The 20,623-nt window shown below is 38.8% G+C and overlaps 1 protein-coding gene across 1 annotated transcript; it reads right to left on the minus strand.

The window, feature by feature from the left end:
- Window positions 1-3,735: 3,735 nt before the first annotated feature.
- Window positions 3,736-20,598, minus strand: zgc:110329 (uncharacterized protein LOC550500 homolog). The gene is made up of 8 exons (XM_044198105.1): window positions 20,305-20,598; window positions 15,663-15,848; window positions 13,139-13,213; window positions 12,854-12,949; window positions 10,766-10,882; window positions 8,867-8,917; window positions 6,960-7,076; window positions 3,736-4,937 (listed from the first exon to the last, which is right to left on the minus strand). The coding sequence occupies exons 1-8, from the start codon at window positions 20,401-20,403 to the stop codon at window positions 4,602-4,604; spliced, it is 1,077 nt and encodes a 358-aa protein (XP_044054040.1). The 5' UTR covers window positions 20,404-20,598; the 3' UTR covers window positions 3,736-4,601.
- Window positions 20,599-20,623: the final 25 nt, after the last annotated feature.

The following is a 20,623-nucleotide window of genomic DNA, read 5'->3' on the forward strand; positions in this document are numbered from 1 at the left end:
TGTAAATATTCTCTTAGAACCTAAGGTGTTTTTATTTCACTTATACCCTCTGGATCTTCATTTGAGAGCAAAAGAGTGTACATTTACAGACATGAGTATATTACAAGCAAAGCTACTTATATCAGTGAAGTGGAAAAAAGGCTATGCATATTTATTGGAAAATTATTAATAACAATATTCTTTAGAAAATATATATGATGGATTGTTATAGATGAAACTATCCAAAAGTACATAAAGCAGTTAAATTAGCTCCACCTCAACCAACTACAAAATGAGAGTGCTGCTTACATGTTAATGCGTCAATAATAATAGTTCAATATACTGTAATAATAAAATAATGTAGTGCTTTTACTTTTGACACTAAGTATATTTTGTTGATAATACTTCTGTATTTTTACTTAAGTAAAATTCTGAATGCAGACTATTTTTATAGTGTAGCATTGCTATTTTTAATCAAACCTGCAATTTTGCCCACTTGGGGGCAGCAGAAACACATGAACATTGACATATCAATGTTGAATCAATAATTACCTTTTATGTCGATGTGATTGATAATAGTTGTTTTTTAACACATCCAGCAGTTTCGGAGCAACATTAGCATTCATTTGGAGTCGTGTTTGTGTCCACCTGGTGAATGTAAGTCCAATATTGACTCTCTTTCAGCTCTGTTTTTGGACTCCTGAGAGAAATATCTGGCTCTTAAGTTAGCTGCTAAATACTCCACTATGTTCACCAGCTAGTCTCTGTGCCCATCTGCTGTTTGGTGCCGACCAGTCAATGTACAGTGGGTTCTTACTGTTTTTTATCTCTGAAAACAGCTGCCTGCTGCAGCCAAAAACGACGGCATAAGAGCGGTGAGAGTGAACCGGAACAGTAAAGTTGTGGGCCGGACAGCTAAACAATGAGAAGAAGCTCATTTCTCCTCCTTCTCGTTGCTCTGTAAACACGCGGGGAGCTGCAGATTCAGCTGATAATTCTCTGAATCTGCACCTTTCACATTTTTAGATGGTTTTAACATTGTCATTTGATACATTGTTATTATAAAAAATATTGATTATAGCCGCTTTAAGTATCTGAATACTTCTTTCACCAATGCTGTGCATCGTTGCTAACAGAGCAGAGATCAAGCAAAAGTAAAATCACAGCAAGCAGGAGCAATGTTCCTCTTGCACTTACATTTTGGTGTCATCTTATTAGCAGTTTATCACTTCATCATCAGTCATAGCTTTATTTAGGTTGTGTTGTGGTAGCAGACATTCAGACATACCTTAGTGTTTAGTGAACTCTGCTTCTCCTTGTAATCCCACTAATACTGAGAATGATCCTCAAAAACAAAATTATATAATCTATCTGTGGTTCTGCTGTTCACCAGCTCTTTCCAGCATATGCCTGTAGGTTGTTGACAATATGTGCTGCTGGGTGCTGCAATGACTGTTCAGCGTACCTTCAGCAATTTTCCAAGAATCCTGGAAATTGTATATTATTATCTGAGCTCAATACGTGTGCTCTCTGTAACAAGTGATATTGATACTGAGCCTCCAAATACCCGAGCCTGTTCCCTGACAGATAATGGTGTGGAAACTGTTTGAGTGTGTGTATGTGTTTCTCCTCCTGATTGTAACAACAACATTCGTGTGCATATTATCATATTCACAGCTTGTTTGGAAGTGCGCACATCCTGCACTCAGGCCGTTTAGTGTTTTCTTTTTTAGCTGACGTAATTCATCTCCTTGCCATAATTATTCCATCTGCAGTCTCTTGATCATCATGATGAGGGATGAAGAGAGGTGAGAAGTGAATGAGGAGAGATGACCTGCAGGAGGAGAGAGAGCTGTGTGCATTCATGTGCTGCTTGTGAATTGAATTAATATGGCTGGTGTATCTCAGTGTGTGAAACAGGGGAAAGGGGGATACAAGAGTAGGGAGGGATTAGCTTTTGTGAAAGGAGACACAAATTTGAAAACTAAAACAGATCTACATATTTTTGTTATTCCACCAATATATATTTACATTTGCCTTTTTAAGCTTTGAGAGAACAGTACTGAAACTAAGAGACACTTCATCACATTAGGCCAGGGATGCAAACTCATCAGGGGTGAAAAAGGTGACAAAGAGTTGAATCACCTAAGGAGGTCCGGTGGCATGTTTTTTAAACATCAGATTTAAAATGTGGATTTACAGTCGACTTTAGCATGAGGATATGAGGAAAAACTCACCCTAGGATTATGACATTGCTGGGGGTGGCTAGTAAAAATTAACGTGGTTGTGTAATTCATGTTGTCTCATGAATTCAGTCATGTTCCAAAACAAATCCAAAAGCAAATTGTTCAATTACTCAAATTGTTCAAAAACCTATGTTGTAATCGTCCGCAAAATGGTAACGTTAGTAACATTGAATGAGTAGTCCCAGAGCACTAACGTCAGTAACGTTGTACAAGTGGAATTTGGAGTAACAAGTACGCTAGCTAACGTTAGACTTCGCCGAAAGGTGACAAGTTCGCACACCTGTCGTTACTAAATTATTTACTGAGAATAGTTTTGGTGAAGACAAAGACTTAAATTAAAAGTTCGACATTTAGGGAAATACGCTTATTTGCTTTCTTCCTTAGATGAGACCACTGGTAACGTAGCACTGTCATGTCTGTACACTAAACAAGAAGCTACAGCCAGCCAAAGGTTAGCTTAGCTTAGCACAAAGACTAGAAATAGGGGGAACACCTAGCCTAGTGCTGTCCAAAAGTGACAAAATTCGCCTACCAAAACCTAAAAAAAAAATAATAAATCACTAATTAACATTGTATCTCATTTGTTCAATCCATACAATAACCAAAGTGAGTCTCTACCGGTTTCCTGTCAACTGGTCCAGGCCAAGAATCAGTATCAGTCTTCTCATCTAACTCTCGGGAAGAAAGCGAAGAAGCATATTTCCCAAAATGTCAAACTTTACCTTTAACAGTTCAGTCCAAGGCTGGATCAGATCCTGGCAGTGCACCCTGCAGGAGGGTGCCTGAGCCTGCTCAAGCATGCAAACAAACGTGTGTTAAACCACCTGTTTAAGCCGCATTCAGCAATGAACTTGACTTCCTGATTGCCCCAGGTCGGTGAATCTTTGGTTTAGAGTTGTGTCGGGTGCTTGGATCCCGGGATAATTGCCTGCAAGTCTAGTTCTTTTACTTTTCGTTTTGTATTTCACAACATTCGCACCGTTCAACTTTTTGTTACTGTTTAAAAGTATGACAGCAGTCATTTGACTTCTGGGGGATGGTATTTCTTCTGGGATCAATTTCTGAAAAAGGAATTACAAGATAAAGCCAATAGATTAAAAAAAAGAAGAAAAAAGTACCATTTCAAAATTACCAGTCGGATTTCAAGCTATTAGTATCCTACTATTGTGATTGTATGAATGAAAAGTTTTTGACCTCTAGTAGCGCTATTGAGCTGCCAATGGTTTCACACTATTCCCCTGATCTACATGTCAAAAGATGCTGCAATGCACACAAACAGAAGACTGCTAGCTAGTAAACATGGCTGTAACAACGCTGGATTTAAAATACTGTAAAAATAAATAAAAAAAATAAAAAAAGGCTTAGCAAATGTTTTATGAGGAAGGAAAAGCATTCAACACATTTCTTAGAGCTCAAGGATACACAAGGAGTTTTGGTAACACTGAATGTACATATAATCCTCTCTGGAGGCAGGAAAAATTTACAGTTGAAATTTATGGCAACACAAAAATCAGTAGACAAATTCAGCTTTATTGACAAGAACAGTAGTGCTGATACAAGGCAGGAGCTAGGGGGAAGCTCAAAACAGTGCATAAATCAGATACAAAAAACCGTCATTGAGTAGCTTTTCACTGGATTTGTAGTCTGGATAATCCCTTTAGTTGTTCATTTAAAAGATGGAATAAAAAGTTTAGTTAAAATGGAATAGACTAAAGCCCCCTCCGATGAGAGCCTAACATGTAAACTGAGTTTTTTCTGGGGGTTTTTTTAAACTTACTTCATATACAGTACAAAACATGCATCCCATGTTATTCCACAACTATCAGTCTTACAGTGTACACCGATTGCACAAAATCAAATTGAAATCATAATAAAAGAAATAATACACAAACTGTATACATCCGTCACAGACGCTACACGCAAGACATACTTGGCTATTCCTATTTCTCCGACACTGAAAAACGTCATTTCAAGCTACCATTAATTTATACACCAAATAGTACTGTCCTCTTGACTACTGGGCTATTTTCAAAACAGCCTGAGGTAAGCTTTAGCACATGAGACATAGCTCAATTTCAAAGGCTAAAGAAAAGAAATGTGATATAATGCCATAAACATCAACCATCACAAACATGACAAAAGAAATGTTTATAAAACGCCAATGTTGTTCCTTCAATTTTTGTTGTAAACAAATCAACAACAAAGTGCCAAAGTACTTCTGATCCCTTTAGCCAACCAAATTTCTCTTAATCCAATGACTGACAGGCTCAACCATTAAGTAATGCAACACAAATCCAACAAATGCAATGATCACAATGAGAGAAAAAAAGAAAAGGAGGTAAAAACCCAAAAGGCAAGAAAGGGCAAAAAGACCACTCAGTGTTCCCTTTTCTGCTTTCGGCCAATGTCTACCTCGTCCAGCCCTGTGGCCGATCTGGACTGCTGCATTTCTCGGAGCTGAGCGTGTGTGCGAGGCGGCTGCTTCTTGAGCTTCTCCAGGTGAACGTCAATGGGGTCGAGTTCGGGCTCAGACACAGGGACGGGCAGGTAGCCACCGTCCCTCGGCAGGCACATACACCAGCCGGCACCGGCCAGGTCCAGCTCACTATACTCAATCTCGGTCTTCTTCAGCTTGAAGTCCACCATGTCGGCCGACTCGCTCATATCCACCAGCAGGTTCCAGAAGATGCAGCTCAGGATGATGCCCAGCAGCTGCAGGGAGACATGGGACCTTGTTAATACAAATAATAAGTCATGGGGAATCATGTGAACTGCAGCTAACAGTTATTTTCATTATTGATTTATTTATCATTTGTTTTATTAAATCAATTAATTTTGTCCAAGAATGTAAAAAAACTAAATTGATAAATGACTTAAATGATTTATCAATTATCACAAATTGTTATCTATTAATTTCCTGTCACTGACTAATTCGTCATTTCAGCACCAGGCCTTAGATCACTCAGCCTTCAAACTTAAACTTATAGGATCCTTATATTATGTGGGCGGCTCCCGTGTGTTGAGGAACATTGAGGATATCATTTAAGCTAACATTTTAAATAGGAATACAGAATGCGGAAAAACACTTCCAGCACCAGTTGCACCTCCCATACATGTTCAGGTAGCACAGGTGGTAAGCTCTGCAGATCAATGCATTTCGTCTGAGAAGATGCGCAGCTTCTCGTTTTTAGCCGGCGCTGACAGTTGCTTTCACCAGTTAAAATAAGAAATGTTGCCGGCCAGGTCATACCAGCAGTTGCTAATTAACATTAATGCCGTGATTAACTTGATGGCGGGCCAAAATTAAACTTGACTCTGATTTGTGTACTCCCTGCAAGCTGGTGAAGGTAAAAGCATCCCTCTGTAACACCACTGTACAACCGCGAGTGGGCTGACTGTTGGGAGTCATTGGGACTACAAAAATCAGAGTGATAGGTATTCTGTCTAGCTGATCACTTCACATCGATTCCAGGAGTCTTGGAGATTTAAGCCTATCAACATAATCATTTACAATCTTCAGTATTTGGATCAACTAGCTCGTGAAAAATAAAGTGTGTCTGATTGAGTAACTACAGCTGTTATTTTAATGTGCCTGATACATATTTAATCAACATTTAGGTAAATATAACTATCGGATCGGACTCGGAGATACCCAATATTATACATAACTCGGATCTGGGCCAGGACATCCGTAATCAGGACTCTACAGTGCGAGCAAATTATTCGCATTTGCCCCTAAAAATAGATATGTGCGAACCGGAAAAATAATTTACGAGCACAGTGTGTGAGTAAAAATTATAACCTAAATCGGTCAAAACATAGTCAGACTGGCCATCAGGAGCAACAGGAGAAATCCTGGTGGGCCGGTCACTCTGTGGGCTGCTTGACTAGCCCATTATACAAAAACAAGAGCTAGAGAGATGCGTCTTCGGCCCACTTTGATTATGCACCAGATCACCGGTTTTGCAGCTGAAGCTGTAAGACAGAAGACAATAGGGATAAGATATAATAACAGCGCCACTGCAATCTTTCCCTTATGGTTAACTTTTTATTTTGTGCATGTATTCTGCTATAAAACCCTGCAGGAAATCCTGCTGTACTACTGTCGATAACTCGAAAAAATCTTGACCTATCACAGCCAATGGAACGATAACTCAGTCTGACTCTTAGTACACAGCAACTCAATATCCCCAATAGTCACCCTCCTGTTAGTGTATAGAAACACTTATTTACAGGATCAACACACTGAAAGAAACCAGACCCAGGAGTACACAAGCCACAGCAATTCAAAGGAATAGCAAGTCATGTCTGTTACCCAAGTTAAAATAACTGGCAAAAAGTAAAAACACCCAGAAAACAGTGGCGCGAGGGCACTACTGATCATCTCCGACGCCTCACATCCTGCTCAAAAGGTATAAAGTAATGAAACTGTCAGAAACTGAGCCACTGAAGGAAGTCTTTTGAAAACTTAAAGTTAGACCACAATCAATTTAGTTTTTGCTTACAATGTTAAGTATTCTGGAAGTGCTAAATCAGGTTTAGGCAGCGTAGAAAATGTGAATTATGTGCCAGGCAGGAAAATTTAAATGTGAATAAGCTTTCAGAAACTTTCACAGGAAGTGGGAAGTTTACAGTTCAAATATCAAGGCTTCGTTGGAGAGGTGCACTTGGTTGGAAAGGGGGCTTCAAACCCAGTTCAGTTTCAGTGAGCCGGTGCTATGAGTTTTAAATTACCTGGGGCAGTCCAATGGCACAGCAGAGTGCAATGGTTATTCCAATGTTGTCACTCATCCAGAGGTTGACTGCATGGATGCAGCCTCGCACATGGATCACCTCATGCAGGGTTTCACGCTGATACACAGACCAGAGGAAGACAACAAGAGGAAGGTTTTTTTAAACTCAAACTGAACAGCCATTGCCACTCAACACTCCAAGGTTGGCACACAGTAGTATTTCAATTTCAGCTGTTCACTTATTTGCAGTCGCTTTAAAAACTAGATGCTGGAGGGTGGAAAAATGGACAAATGAGTCAATTAGCATCACAGAATCTGCTTACAACACACCACAACTGTAAATGTTTGTAAATGACATGCCTGTAAATTACCTTTCAGTAATGCTTTTCAGTCATAAAAAACTTCTGAGAGGACTACATCACTTCCTTGGTCAGGAACAAGTACATAATAGAGCCTAATGCTAATGCTTTTGAGATGACAATAAGCTAACAAAACCTAAAATTGTGATTAACAATTTGTCCAAGAGCCTGGATATTCCCTTACAGCAATGAAACACTAGATAACAAATTAAAACAACTGCAGGGATGATGTTGTTGTTGTCGTATTATATTCGAGGACTAGACAATTACGTATTCACAAGATCAGATTTTATTTTTGAATGGAGAGAGTACTGGCGTAACACCGGCTCCTATAGAGGGTTGTCTTATGGGTTGTATGTAGCCTTAATGTCGCTAGGCTAGTGAGTTTTTTCAAGTCCGTTTATAGTGTTACTTAATGTCTCCTGAATGAAAACAAGTCAAAAGCATCTCCCGAAGTCTTTACTGCAAAAACAGACCGGGACCGAAGAATTAATGGTGTCACTGAATATCATGAGGAGGAGCTCAGCCAGTCTGAAAACTGCCAGAGAAAATCACTGTGACTACTTAAGGAGCCTGAGAGAAGAATGTGTTTATATCTGACTAATAACACAAGCTGCCCAAATTTAGGATTTACATTCTGCTTTAATGAAAGTGTTCCGTGTTTTACTTTTACAAGAGAAAAGACTTCAGAGACGAGGATTCTCTTCTCTTTGGACTGATAGTATCTCGGAAAAAACTTCAGCTAAAAAACTAGTCTGAAAGTGTTTTGTGTCTTCAAAAAGTGTTTTTTCCAAAAACAGGCACTGGAAAAGAGTGGTAAGTGAATTCCTTTCCCAACATTGTAATAAGAATTTTTTGTGTTAAGCAATGATTTCCATTATTTTGTATGACTACCACACAATACATTAAGGTTACTTTGTGTTGATCGATATACATTACTGTGTTGAATTGGATTTTATTTTCCAGCAGTTAAATTTTCTAAGAGACACTTTTTATAGGATTTTGCATCAATGTGATTACAGTGATTTGACGAGTATTTAATTCACTGGATTAGCCAAAAACATGTATTCCCATCTGATTATTTGATCTATAAAGGGTTTATGAATTAAAATTCTAGAAACAATATAAGATAATTACCATGATATTAAATTTTATCCATATTGCCCATCCCTAATATTCATGATAACAACATGAGTCAATGTGATTCAATAAAACCAATGTTAAACATAAAAATAGTGAAGATATGATTTGGGCTGCAACTGATGATTATTTTAATTATCCATTAATCTGCCGATTTTTTTCTCAATTAACAGATTAATTGTTGCAGCTCTCCAAAATGATGAAAGGAAAAATAGGAAATTCACTTGTGTTGCGACACCAGATATTATCCCAGTGGGTATAAGATGTTGTAAAAATTAACAGTTTCTAAGTTTGGTCCAAAAATGTTATCATAAACCTCATTGTGTGATGCATCCGTTCTGTTTTAGGAGTCATAGATACAAAAACAAACAGACAAAATTTGCCTACAACAACCAGTTGCTCCTCTTACCTGTTGATCCAGAGTCTTGTAACCACATAGAGTGTTGATGACCTCTCCCACCTGTGCCAAGAGTCAAGAATTAGAGTCAGAGACAAGATTTTAACTGAGCTAAGATGACCGGAGACAACACCATGGGGACATATGTGAGAGTAATGCTCCTCACAAGGGGGTGTCCCTGTCCGCTGCCAGCCAGAGCGTGAACGTAAGCATTTGCAAAATGGCTTCAGCCCTGAAAGGTAGGAACTGATAACAGCAGAAACCTAGCCAATGTTCAGCTTTTCTAATCAACTCTTAATCTTCCTCTAGCTCTGGAATGTGTGTGTGTGTGTGTGTGTGTGTGTGTGTGAGTAGACGATGATTCTGTCATTAATTTCTCCAGCACAGCTCCACTGCTTCCAGAGACACTATCACAATTGCTTTGAGCTGAGGGACAGGCGTGATACTGGGAATATGGAGGGTGGAAGAGGGCCACAAGGGATGACCATTTCATTTAAAGAAAAATCTCCCAAAGGCCATATACCTTTGAATTACAGCATGTCTCCTGTTAGCAGGACACGACACTTCTCTCACACAACCAATTACATCTCTGTTGTGGAGATAATACGCTTCGCTTCTTGCTTTGATAAAGCAGGAGACATCACTAACTCGGTGGATAGTTTCTGAATCTGACAGAATGGCTGTCTGCAGCAGGCCCATGTAACATCACTGCTACTCTTTCCGGATCACATACTATCAGTACTTGCTAATTAACTGGCTTCTTAAGAGTAGAAATCAGAAGTCTATGCAAACAGAGAGAGAGGCTAATTTCATCTCTTTACAGTCTACTTTGTGCACGTGGTCCAAGCAACCAAACATGCACAAATTGTATGTGTTCCAGATTCCTGACCTGTCTGAAAAGGTGGCTAGTGAATTTAAGCAGCATGAGAACAGTTAACAAAATGTTCGTTACAGCTTTAGTTTGTGTTGTGTTATATTTCAGTGTTTCCTTCCAGAAGCATAATTTCCATGAGGTTTTTTTTAGTTTTTACAATATTTCCTTTTAAAACAGATCCATGCTTGAATTGTAGTTTCTTGGGGTGGTTTCACACCTAACCTGTTTGGTGCGTTTTCCCCTTTGGTTCAGTTCAATTAGGCTGGTGTGAAACAGGACTTAAGCGTGTGTGATTACTGTATATAAATATGCATCTTGTTCATTCATAAATAACACTTATGTTTAGAAAAAAAGCATTTTTATTAAAAGTAAAAACAAATGGGGAAAATACACTGACCTAAGCTGTATGTAGCTCTGGTTTGCTAAAACAATTATGGTGACATGTGACATTAGTAATTTTAACCTTTACGTTAGTAAGAGCTATGTACATTGATTTGTGTATCGATTTAGCCTTATTTATTTACTCTGCGTCCGATTTTCTTTTAATCCCGTCGATGTGCGTAGATGCAACACATACTGAAGACAATAGACCTGTTCGCCACTATTTATGATATACAAGGTCCAGTTACAGTAATTAATAATGCCCATAATCAATTATTTATTGGTGAGTTCTTTGTGACACCAGTGAAGACAAACACATAAGGTGCAGTAATGTGCTGCATGACTTGCTGTAAGTCCCTGGAATTTGGTTTCCCAATGTGGGTTCACGTAGTGCTAAAGATGCAGGATGACAGTGGCCAAATCAATGAGTTACCTGCCAGTCGATATGACTTTATGTTCACTGCTCTTGGTTTATTTGTAATAAGTCAGCGTGAACAGACAGATCAGAACTAAAAAGGCAACATTGTATCTTCCCCCTTGATCTGGACCAACTGAACGACTCTATAGGAACTACAACAAACAGGTGCAGACGTTTTTTGGGATTTTATGTGAAGGCCTGTTTGTTCTGTGTGTCTATGTGTGTTGCCAGCACTCACCTTGCGGCGAACGCAACAGGTATATGGAACTCCACAGGCTAGTGGACCAGTACCATTGCAGAAATGGTACTGGTTGACTCCCCAGTCCTTATACTCGTCCCCTCCACAACATAAAAACTGGAAAACAAAACAGTACGAGGACAAGGCAATTAGGAATCAAGCATGCTATCAAAATAAAGGCTCATTTCAAATTAAAATGTGAAACAACAAGCTCAAGTTCTTTCAAGTCTCTTAAATGAAACAACCCAGCAGTTACAGCTCCTGATGTGCAATTCACATCTCTGTTTCACCTCCGAGTTGAGCCGGAGCTCACTCACCTTGCTGCCCCCTTACCACTCCACCCAGACAGACAAATTATCTTTCTGTACATCCAGTTCCTACAGCAAACTAAAGCTGATGTGGAGATGTCAAAACAGGTGCTTAAGTGAAGACTGCAGAATTTCTGCATTTCTATCATTTTAAAGTACTTCACAAAGAAAAATTCAAGTGTCAACATGTTGAGACCTTTCCTGGAGGGCGAAGGACATCTATCTCTGATCGCGTGACCTCAGCTGCATACCAGGAACCACACTGGCTATGCAGATAAGACGTTTCTACATGCAGTGGGGAAAAAAAACAAAAGAACACACCGACACCGGGGCACACCCTGCCACACACACGCTACCACACACAGACAGGGTCTGAAATTAGCACCCACCAAGCGCCAAATGCGGGTAGATTTTCCTTTTGGCGAGTAAAATCTCATTACTGAAAGAATTACTTGCAAAGTAAATGAATTTATTCACATTCAACATGAACATGACTACACAGAACTGTGTGTACGCAAGAGTAATATGTATGTGTGTGTGTGTGTGTGTGAGAGCGAGAGAGAGATGGCAGGTGTTTGCTGGTGGCTTTGTTTTTCTGACTTCCCATGCGACTCTATTGCCTTTATCCCCAAATTCCCAATTTGAGCGTTTTCTTGCACAAGGTGCAGCGGGCTTCAAATTCGTTATTTTCAACAGGCTTCAACCTAGCACTCGCGCTGTTCTCAGGGCAGATCTTGCTAAATCTGCACTTACCCATATTAGATTAAATAACATTAACAGAAAAATGTTTAACTTTTTACTTCTATAAGTAGCTTTTTTTTTGATGAGCGGAGACGACACGTTAGCCCACGCACCACATTGCGACACACTAGCTGGGTGTGCTTCGATAAATTCTGACTGGGCGGCACAGTTTGCATTAGTGGTTATTGGTTCCATGTCGGTTTCATTTTGTAGTTATTAGAGCATGTTTAACAATACAAATTTAATTAATGCAACTTTATAAAAGTAACGTATAAAAGCAATTTCATAATCCAATCAATTTTTAATACCTGTCAAAATCGTATTTAAGACATTTTAAGGCCTATAATTCTGATTATTGGATTTTAAATATCAATATCATTGTCCATCGCAATGTTTCACTATGGACATTGCCATATGTCAATTCGGTAGACATCGCCCGACGCTAATACCTACAGATTTCCTACAGTCTGTTTTAGAAAAGCAAAATTATATAGAGTGGTCTGTCCTTCTTTAAAGAACCATCTTTTATCCAGCTACACGAACCACAATAATGAACAATCACGTTGTAGGCTTCTCTTATAATTGGCACCATGCCACAACAGGAAGAACATTTTTGGGGAAACACTACATCTTTGACTGACTACTCTAACAGTCTAATTGAAAATAAGAAACAGAAATAAATACCACTGAAATAAACAAACTGTCATGTCATGGTGCTAAACTGGCTGGATTAAAATGCAGGATAACAAACCTGTGAGACCAACTAACTGATAAGGAAGGACAAATCTCAAATCTACACTGAAGCTCTGAATAATGGACAATGAATTCTTGTGAGAGCATCAAGCTGCAGATAACCCCTAGCCAGTATAACCCACATATTTTTATCCCACACCTATGTATCACAACAATATCAAATAATACCAGAACTTTACAACAATACCTGTATACACATTTTAATAATTATTTCTGTCCACAAATATAAGAAATGTATCTCCTGAAACAATTTCCTGTCTGTCAGTATTTTCTAATATCATACTACCTTTTGTTGCACATAGTCCAAGATGTTTTTGAAGTCCAGATCATCGTAGTAGTGTTTAATTCCTTCTCGTATACTGCTCTGAAACAAGGCAGACGTCTAGATAAAATGGAGAGGGGCGGAAACACAGAGGAGAGGTGGTCATTGTTATGAGCACTGACAAAGATGATGCCAGCCAGAAAGTACAGTGAAAAAGTAGTGTTTTGACTGTGGCTGGAGGCTATCATTAGGGGTAATATGTCGGAATGTACAGGACGTGTGAACATGTGACACAAATAAGAGGTTTACCTTCTTTTCAAAGATGAGAGCCGTGGTGAGTGCAACTGCCTGGAGAAGCAGCAACACACAGAGAACACAGAGAAACTGTGGAGGAAGAAAGATAACAGATTCATACAGCTTTCCCTTGGTAAATATTTAGCAGCACCAACACACCAAGAAAACTACTTACATTGCTACCAAATACAAATGAACTTTGTGTCTTTGATGTAATGAAAAGGAGCAACTGCAAAGCATAACATACCGAAACTAGAGATGCCTCGAGCTGATCCTAAAGATCAGTACCAGGGCCGACCCGGGAATATTTTAATGGATCAGTTTCAGCTAAAATAAACCCCTTCAAATGCTGATCTTTTCTTTACCGTACTCTAGCATTGCAAAGCCGCTGCAGCATTTCACTGCATGTGAGTAAAAATTGTGTACCAATGTGAAAATATTTGGGACCTCTAGTGCAAGTGACTGATTTCTGAAAACTGGATTGGCAAAATACAAGGATTTGCTGACTTACTACCAACGTTAACGCCTATTAACAAATTCAGATAGCAACTTTACAACAGTATTTTTCAGTTTTACAAGAGAAAAGACTTGTCTGGTTTGTGTGCTCTCTGCAAGCTGGTGTTAGAACTTGGCCAAAGATCATTTATGAGGGAGGACCTTCCACTCTGTAACACCACTGAAAAATTACAAGTAGACTTCAGTGTTCTTGTACTCCCAACAACGCCAACAGAGTGACACGTCTTCCCCACAAAAACCATTAGATGATCAGGTCACATCAGTTTCAAGAGTCATGTTCTCCCACTTAAACTTTTCATATCAATAATTTGAGTTTATTTTTCCACATTTTGCTATGTCACATCTTTATTCCAAAATGGATTAAATTCATTATTTTCCTCAAAAATTCTATAAACAAAACCCCATAATGACAATGTGAAAGAAGTTTGTTTGAAATCTTTGCACATTTATTAAAACAAATTAAAAAATATATATATAACAAACAACATGTACATAAGTATTCACAGCCTTTGCTCAATACTTTGTTGAAGCACCTTTGGCACCAATTACAGCCTCATACTCTTTTTGAGTATGATGCTACAAGCTTGGCACACCTATTTTTGGGCAGTTTCTCCCAGTCTTCTTTGCAGGACCTCTCAAGCTCCATCAGTTTGGATGGGGAGCGTCAGTGCACAGCCATTTTCAGATCTCTCCAGAGATGTTCAATAGGGTTAAAGTCTGGGCTCTGGCTGGGCCACTCAAGGACAGTCACAGAGTTGTCCCGTAGCCACTCCTTTGTTATCTTGGCTGTGATGTTATCCAGACAGGTTGTCATGTGCCTTTTACTGAGGAGTGGCTTCCGTCTGGCCACTCTACCATACAGGCCTGATTGGTGGAGTGCTGCAGAGATGGTTGTTCTTCTGGAAGGTTCTCCTCTCTCCACAGAGAAACGCTGGAGCTCTGTCAGAGTGGCCATCGAGTTCTTGGTCACCTCCCTGACTAAGGCCCTTCTCCCCCGATCGCTCAGTTTGGCCGGGCGGCCAGCTCTAGGAAGAGTCCTGGTGGTTCCAAACTTCTTCCATTTACGGAAGAAATTTTTCTGTACCCTTCCCCCCAGATCTGTGCCTCGATACAATCCTGTCTCAAAGGTCTTCAGACAATTCCTTGGAATTGATGGCTTGGTTTGTGCTCTGACATGCACTCTTAACTGTGGAAACTTATATAGACAGGTTTGTGCCTTTCCAGATCATGTCCAATCAACTGAATTTACCACAGGTCGACTCCAAATCAAGTTGTAGAAACATTTCAAGTATGATCAGTGGAAACAGGATGCACCTGAGCTCAATTTTGAGTGTCATGGCAAAGGCTGTGACTACTTATGTACATGTGATTTTTTTCGTTTTTTATTTTTAATAAATGTGCAAAGATTTCAAACAAACGTCTTTCATGTTGTCATTATGGGGTATTGGGACCAAAAAAAAAAAAAAAAAAAGACAAGGATCGAGACATCCCTAGATAAAACTGCTACTATTTATGGAATAGTTGCTGACAAGTTTTTAAAATGATAGGGAACAGAGTTAAAAGCTTGGTTTAACCAACCTACCAGTGCTGAGAGAAGAAAATTATCAGCACAAGAAGGAACATAATGTATACGTTTCCCAGTGAGTAACATTAACTCTATGGCTTCCTCAGTATGAAATGAGCTCCTAGTCCTCTTCATCAAAGCATAAGCAAAAAGACATCAATGACTTCCTTTTTATTGCTAACTTTAATCCCCTTTTTCAGTTCAGGTTATTTAGCTAAAGCTAATTAGATAGTTGCATAACAACCACAATCTTTTTTTTTTTCTATTACTGACAAAACCAACAGCTGTGCTTTTGCATTTGAGGTGAAAAAAAAATATCCTAAGAGACCACTGATTTAAATGTTTTATGAACTGCTGTTGTTGTTACCCTTAAACAAAAAAGGTTGCACACACACACGTTCAACAGACTTTAAAGAAGACATACGCTCATGCCCACCCCCCACACGCAATCACCCCTACCATGTGCAGCAGGGTTTTGTTGTCCCTGAGGGATCCAACCATGCCCACCACCGACACTGTAAACATCACCAGGCCCAGCAGGATGAGCACCACAGCAGGAGCCAGAAAAAGGCCCTCCAGGGTTCGATTCTTCTGCCTTTCCACTTCGGCATACACCCCCACACACAGCACACAAAGACCCATCAGCTGGGGGGAGAGAGACAGAGAGAGGGTTCATGAGATAAAACCTTCACAATCCTCAGTATGAAGAACAAATAGTATCGAGCTTTTCTGTATTTTAATCCTCATAGACTTTTGGGATGTATTGTTTGTGTGAAGACAGTGTCTGACATTACAGACGTTACATTTTAAACTCAAGACTGTTCAGTTGTTTTAATATATAGATTTATTTACGTTTCATGCCATTTTCTCTGGTTTGAAAGAGAAATTTCCATCTCAAGAGACCATCCTGTGTTAATAAACGCCAAATAAAAACATAAAAGTTGGTTTCAGATGGAAATGAACAGACTTTAAAAGGTATTGAATGTAGCTGGTAAACTTCCCCTCTCTACCATCAGTTTTAGCAGCAAAACAATGGTTTGATTTGACATACTAGTTTAAAGGCTGATACAGTTTCCCTCAGAGTTTTATTTTCATCACTGTGGGAAATTTAATGTTGCTAACGAAATTCTTTTAAGAGGATTTGTTGCTTCTTAAGGCAGGATAAGGCTATGGTCCATATAAACTGCATCCACTTAGTGGAATTATGCAGTGAATGAGGAGGATGGGACATGCCCTCCCTCATCGCAGGAGATTCAGACAGGGTAAGTCCAAGATGCTTGATTGGATGTGCAACAAACCTGTGATGCACATTAGTATGCAACAAGCCAACAACAGTAGCACCAAAAAACATGATTTTAATTACAGTAAGGTGATTTAGTCAGTTCTACTGAAAAATAAGGGCAATGTGAAATTAAAAAAGACAGTAATTACAGACTCTGTTGCCACTTGACTTTAAGTCAGTTGTGATTTCTGTCTTACTGTATTTGGTTTAACAACACCACTAATCTGATGACATCATTACATTAATTTTCCCAATTTTGGTTTCTTTCGTCATTCACAGTTGGATAAAATTGTTGCACTTGTAACAAATGACAGGAAATGTTCTGTTCAGATATTTTGGGTCTCCACTAGAATTCCTGAAATAAGTTATCTTTCAGGCATGAAAGATGTATTTATTATACATACAGGTTTAGATGCTTTTGTTTCCTAGTACACAAACCCCCAAATGTGCTGAAGCTGCCCTGAGTGCTCACATCATGCTGGGTAAAGGCTACAAAATGTGAAAGGATGATTAGGGGGAACAGAAAATAGAAAAATGGGGGGTAAAATGTGGTGTTGGTGTAATATGACTGCATCATCGCAACCATGATCATCTCCAAAACGCACTCAGTGCACAGCCTTGCTTTACACTTACACTGGCATCTAGCCAGTGGCAGAAGAAATACTTAGATCCTTTACTGAAGTAAAACTACCGACACAACAAAGTACAAATATTATTATCAGCCAAATATACTTAAAGTATCAAATGTAAAAGCACTTGTTCAGAAGAAAAAATTCCTTTGTTTCATTATTCTATTACATTATAGATTATTAATACTGATGCATCCATACTTGAGTAGAATTTTACTGTTGCAGCTGGTCGAGGTGGAGCTAGTTTTTACTACTTTATATATAGTTAGCTAGTTTAGTCCAGTGGTTCCCAACCTAGGCGTCTGCCCCATCCAATGAGTCACACGATAAATCTGGGGGGGTTGTGAGATGATTAATGGGACAGGAAAGAAGAAAAACAGAGTTCTCTTACACAAATGTGTATTCATTTTTTAGGACTTTTCTCTGATCTTGGCTTTTCTTGTGAAATACTGGATAATTTTACGTCTTTGGGTCTCAAATAGTTATCTTAAAAAAACATCTGAGATGTTTAGAGGGGAAATCACTTTTTGGTGAAACTGCAAGCTACTCAGATTTCTGAAATGTGACACTGGGCCATACACTGTTTTTTGCAAAGGGTCACAAGCCTAAAAAGGTTGGGAATGACTGGTTTAACATTTAACAATGTGTCATTTTAATAAGCAATCATGTGTTTTTTAATGTAAAATCTTAAATTGGTAAAGTAACTAGTTATTATAGCTGTCAGACAAATGCAGTGGAGTAAAAAGTACAATATCCCTCTGACATGGAGTGGAGTAGAAGTATAAAGCAGGATAAAATGGAAATACTCAAGTAAAGTACAACAAAAGTACTTAAGTACAGTAAATGTACATAAGTATGTTCATCATTATCAAGACTAACCAAGTCTAAGCTAGCAATTCCAAGTTTTGTGTTTTTCTCAGGATGATATGAGATCCCTTTCTACAAAGTCTGTTACTCTTTTTTTTAATCTTCATTACTGCAGCAGTGAAGGTAGGAAGGCTGGATGTGGGAATCAAGCCAAATGTATCTGCCAATGCTTTATGGAGGGTAGTGAACAGTAAATAGAGTTGAAGTAAATGGACCCCACTCTTAAGGCAGATTGCTTCGGTTTCCAGTAGAAAATCAATAGCAGGGAAGAAAACACTTAATATCGTCTTGCAGTCTAAGGTTTTGTTAGCTACATCCGAATGGGTTCTGACATTGCCCACAACTGCTGTACAGTAACGCTGTGCAAAGACATGGACCCAGGGAAAAGCCTAACCCCTATACTGTATATGTTCAAGCCTGTTTTACAATAAGGATGGCTTTTGAAGCTTGCAATTATTCTTTTGTACTACTCTAATACAATGCTCAATGTAATTGCTTGTTAAGTAATATAGTATGACTGTAACTAACCTTGAGTAAAAAAGAAAATCAACCAGACCTATTCATATTGCACTGGATGTGGCAGAGTAATTCCCACTGGACACCTGCAGCTTTATTCCTGTCATAAGAATCCCACTTAAATTACATTAACCAAACTTAACATTACAACAGTAAAGATAACTTTAATTAAGTCTACGCCGTTAGCTTGGGGCTAAAGGAGCTTTTGTCTGTTGAGCTGAGCCACACTGTCCTAAATCACAGCAGTAAGAGGGTTAGATAGTAGAAGGGAGAGAGATCATATGAAAGGGACTCTGGAGTGCCAATGGAATCAAACTACTCATGTTTTGGGAGTCATATTCAATAATGTGCATATATATATATATATATATATATATATATATATATATATATATATATATATTTATAATATATATATATATATTTATTTGACAAACACAGACAGTCAGGCAGATTAGAGGTGGTGCAAATTGAACATTATTCTAACAGTGTTTCTGGAGATGAAAGTGGTGTAGGAGGGAGATGGAGGAAGCATAAAGCCAGACAAAACACAGGGGTTTGTAAGTGGGGCGATGAAGGCTGACAATCACTCATCTTTACTTCTTAATGGCCTGGCAAGGCTCATCCAGCATTTTAAGCGGGTGCTGGATCCCAAATTAAACCAAAAAATTTCAACAAACAAAAATACAACCAAAGTTCTGTCTATGAGTAGCCAAGATCATTATTTAGCTGCCAAAGTGCCTGGTGGCATAGACAAACTCTCCAGCCACAACCAATACTTTGAACATGCCAGGACCAGATTTTAAAACTGAGTTTGGAATAATAGTCTCTAGAAAACTTTACCCATTTACATGGTTAAGATTAAATTTAAGATTGGTAGGCCTCAAAGGCATGACTATATGAATGATCAATATATAATTTACTGTAAGTATATGATTCATTTTACTCATAATATGACCCTGAAATTGGTTGAAGAACCACAAAAGCCCCTTTCAGCCTGCTCCTATTTCTGTCGGCAAAACTATTTACCCACATTATCGTCCCTTTAACTGGATCCAACGCCCTGCACCACCGTGCTGTTTGCTAGCCAGTGATCGCTGTGTTTTGTTTAAATACCAAATGCAATTATTAATATCGCAGTATATTGTTTTATCATTAAAGTGTCCGCAATTCTTGTATTAATAACAGATTAAAATTTACGAGGATGCATGGTGTCTGAAGTGGTAATCTATCTTGTAAAATAACCATTCACCAGCTAGCTGGTCTCCAGAGAATTCCACACCAAATCCCATTGGAAATATGGCAACTTAAAATTGCATTGTTCAACAACAAATACACAAAGTTGTAATCACAATTTATAACTTCGTTTCTAATCATTATAATCTTCTGGTAAATACGGAATGCCTCCTATCCAACACTGTAATTAATTTCGTTAACATCTCCGATATAGCCCGCCTCACGCTGTAACGCTATTCAGCTGGCAGTTAGCTAGAGTTTGAGGCGAATCCATGTTTTAGATTGAAATTGTAATCGAAAGATTCGTGGTCGTTGTTTGGGATATATGCCGAAATGTACAGCAGATCGTATAGATTCGCAATATACCTGAAGTTATGTTCTAAAGTGTGTGTATGTGCCTGGAGGAGATGGTACATTTAAACGCAAGTGTAGTTGAATGTAGTTTGTAGAGATGACTCACTGATGCTATTGGGTGGCTCGCGTCACTACAATTAGCAGCCTCTGTTGCAGCTCAAATGAACTTACTACGGCGCCTAGAATGGTGGTGTCAATAAATGGACCAGAAACTTACCGAGAAGAGCATTGAGTAGATATTTAAGGTAAATTTGATGAAGTAGTAGAAGTGGTTGGTTTTCCTCAATTCAGAGTAGGACGGCATGGCTGCTTGCATTAGTGAAGCTAGCTAGCTAGCCTTCGTTTAATTCAGACGATATCAAAATAATATTAATGAAAAATAAAAGATTGTTAAGAGAGCTAACTGAATTTTAAATATATAGCAGCCGTCATTTCTCTCATACTACTGTGGGTAGCCACTGAAACAAAACCACTTCCGTGCGGCCGGCCAGTCCACGCTTTGTTTTGACTACATTCTTAAAGGGGCAGTGCGCACA

This window comes from Siniperca chuatsi, linkage group LG5 (assembly GCF_020085105.1).
Source record: "Siniperca chuatsi isolate FFG_IHB_CAS linkage group LG5, ASM2008510v1, whole genome shotgun sequence".
In the NCBI taxonomy this organism is placed as follows: Eukaryota; Metazoa; Chordata; class Actinopteri; order Centrarchiformes; family Sinipercidae; genus Siniperca; species Siniperca chuatsi.

Excerpts from the sequence above, each read along its gene's own strand:
- zgc:110329 (XM_044198105.1), bottom strand. The coding sequence starts at position 20,403 with ATGCAAGCAGCCATGCCGTCCTACTCTGAATTGAGGAAAACCAACCAC. Across the intron at positions 15,849-20,304 it reads TCTACTCAATGCTCTTCTCG|CTGATGGGTCTTTGTGTGCT; the intron begins GTAAGTTTCTGG and ends CTCTCCCCCCAG. Across the intron at positions 7,077-8,866 it reads ACAAGACTCTGGATCAACAG|CGTGAAACCCTGCATGAGGT; the intron begins GTAAGAGGAGCA and ends TCTGTGTATCAG.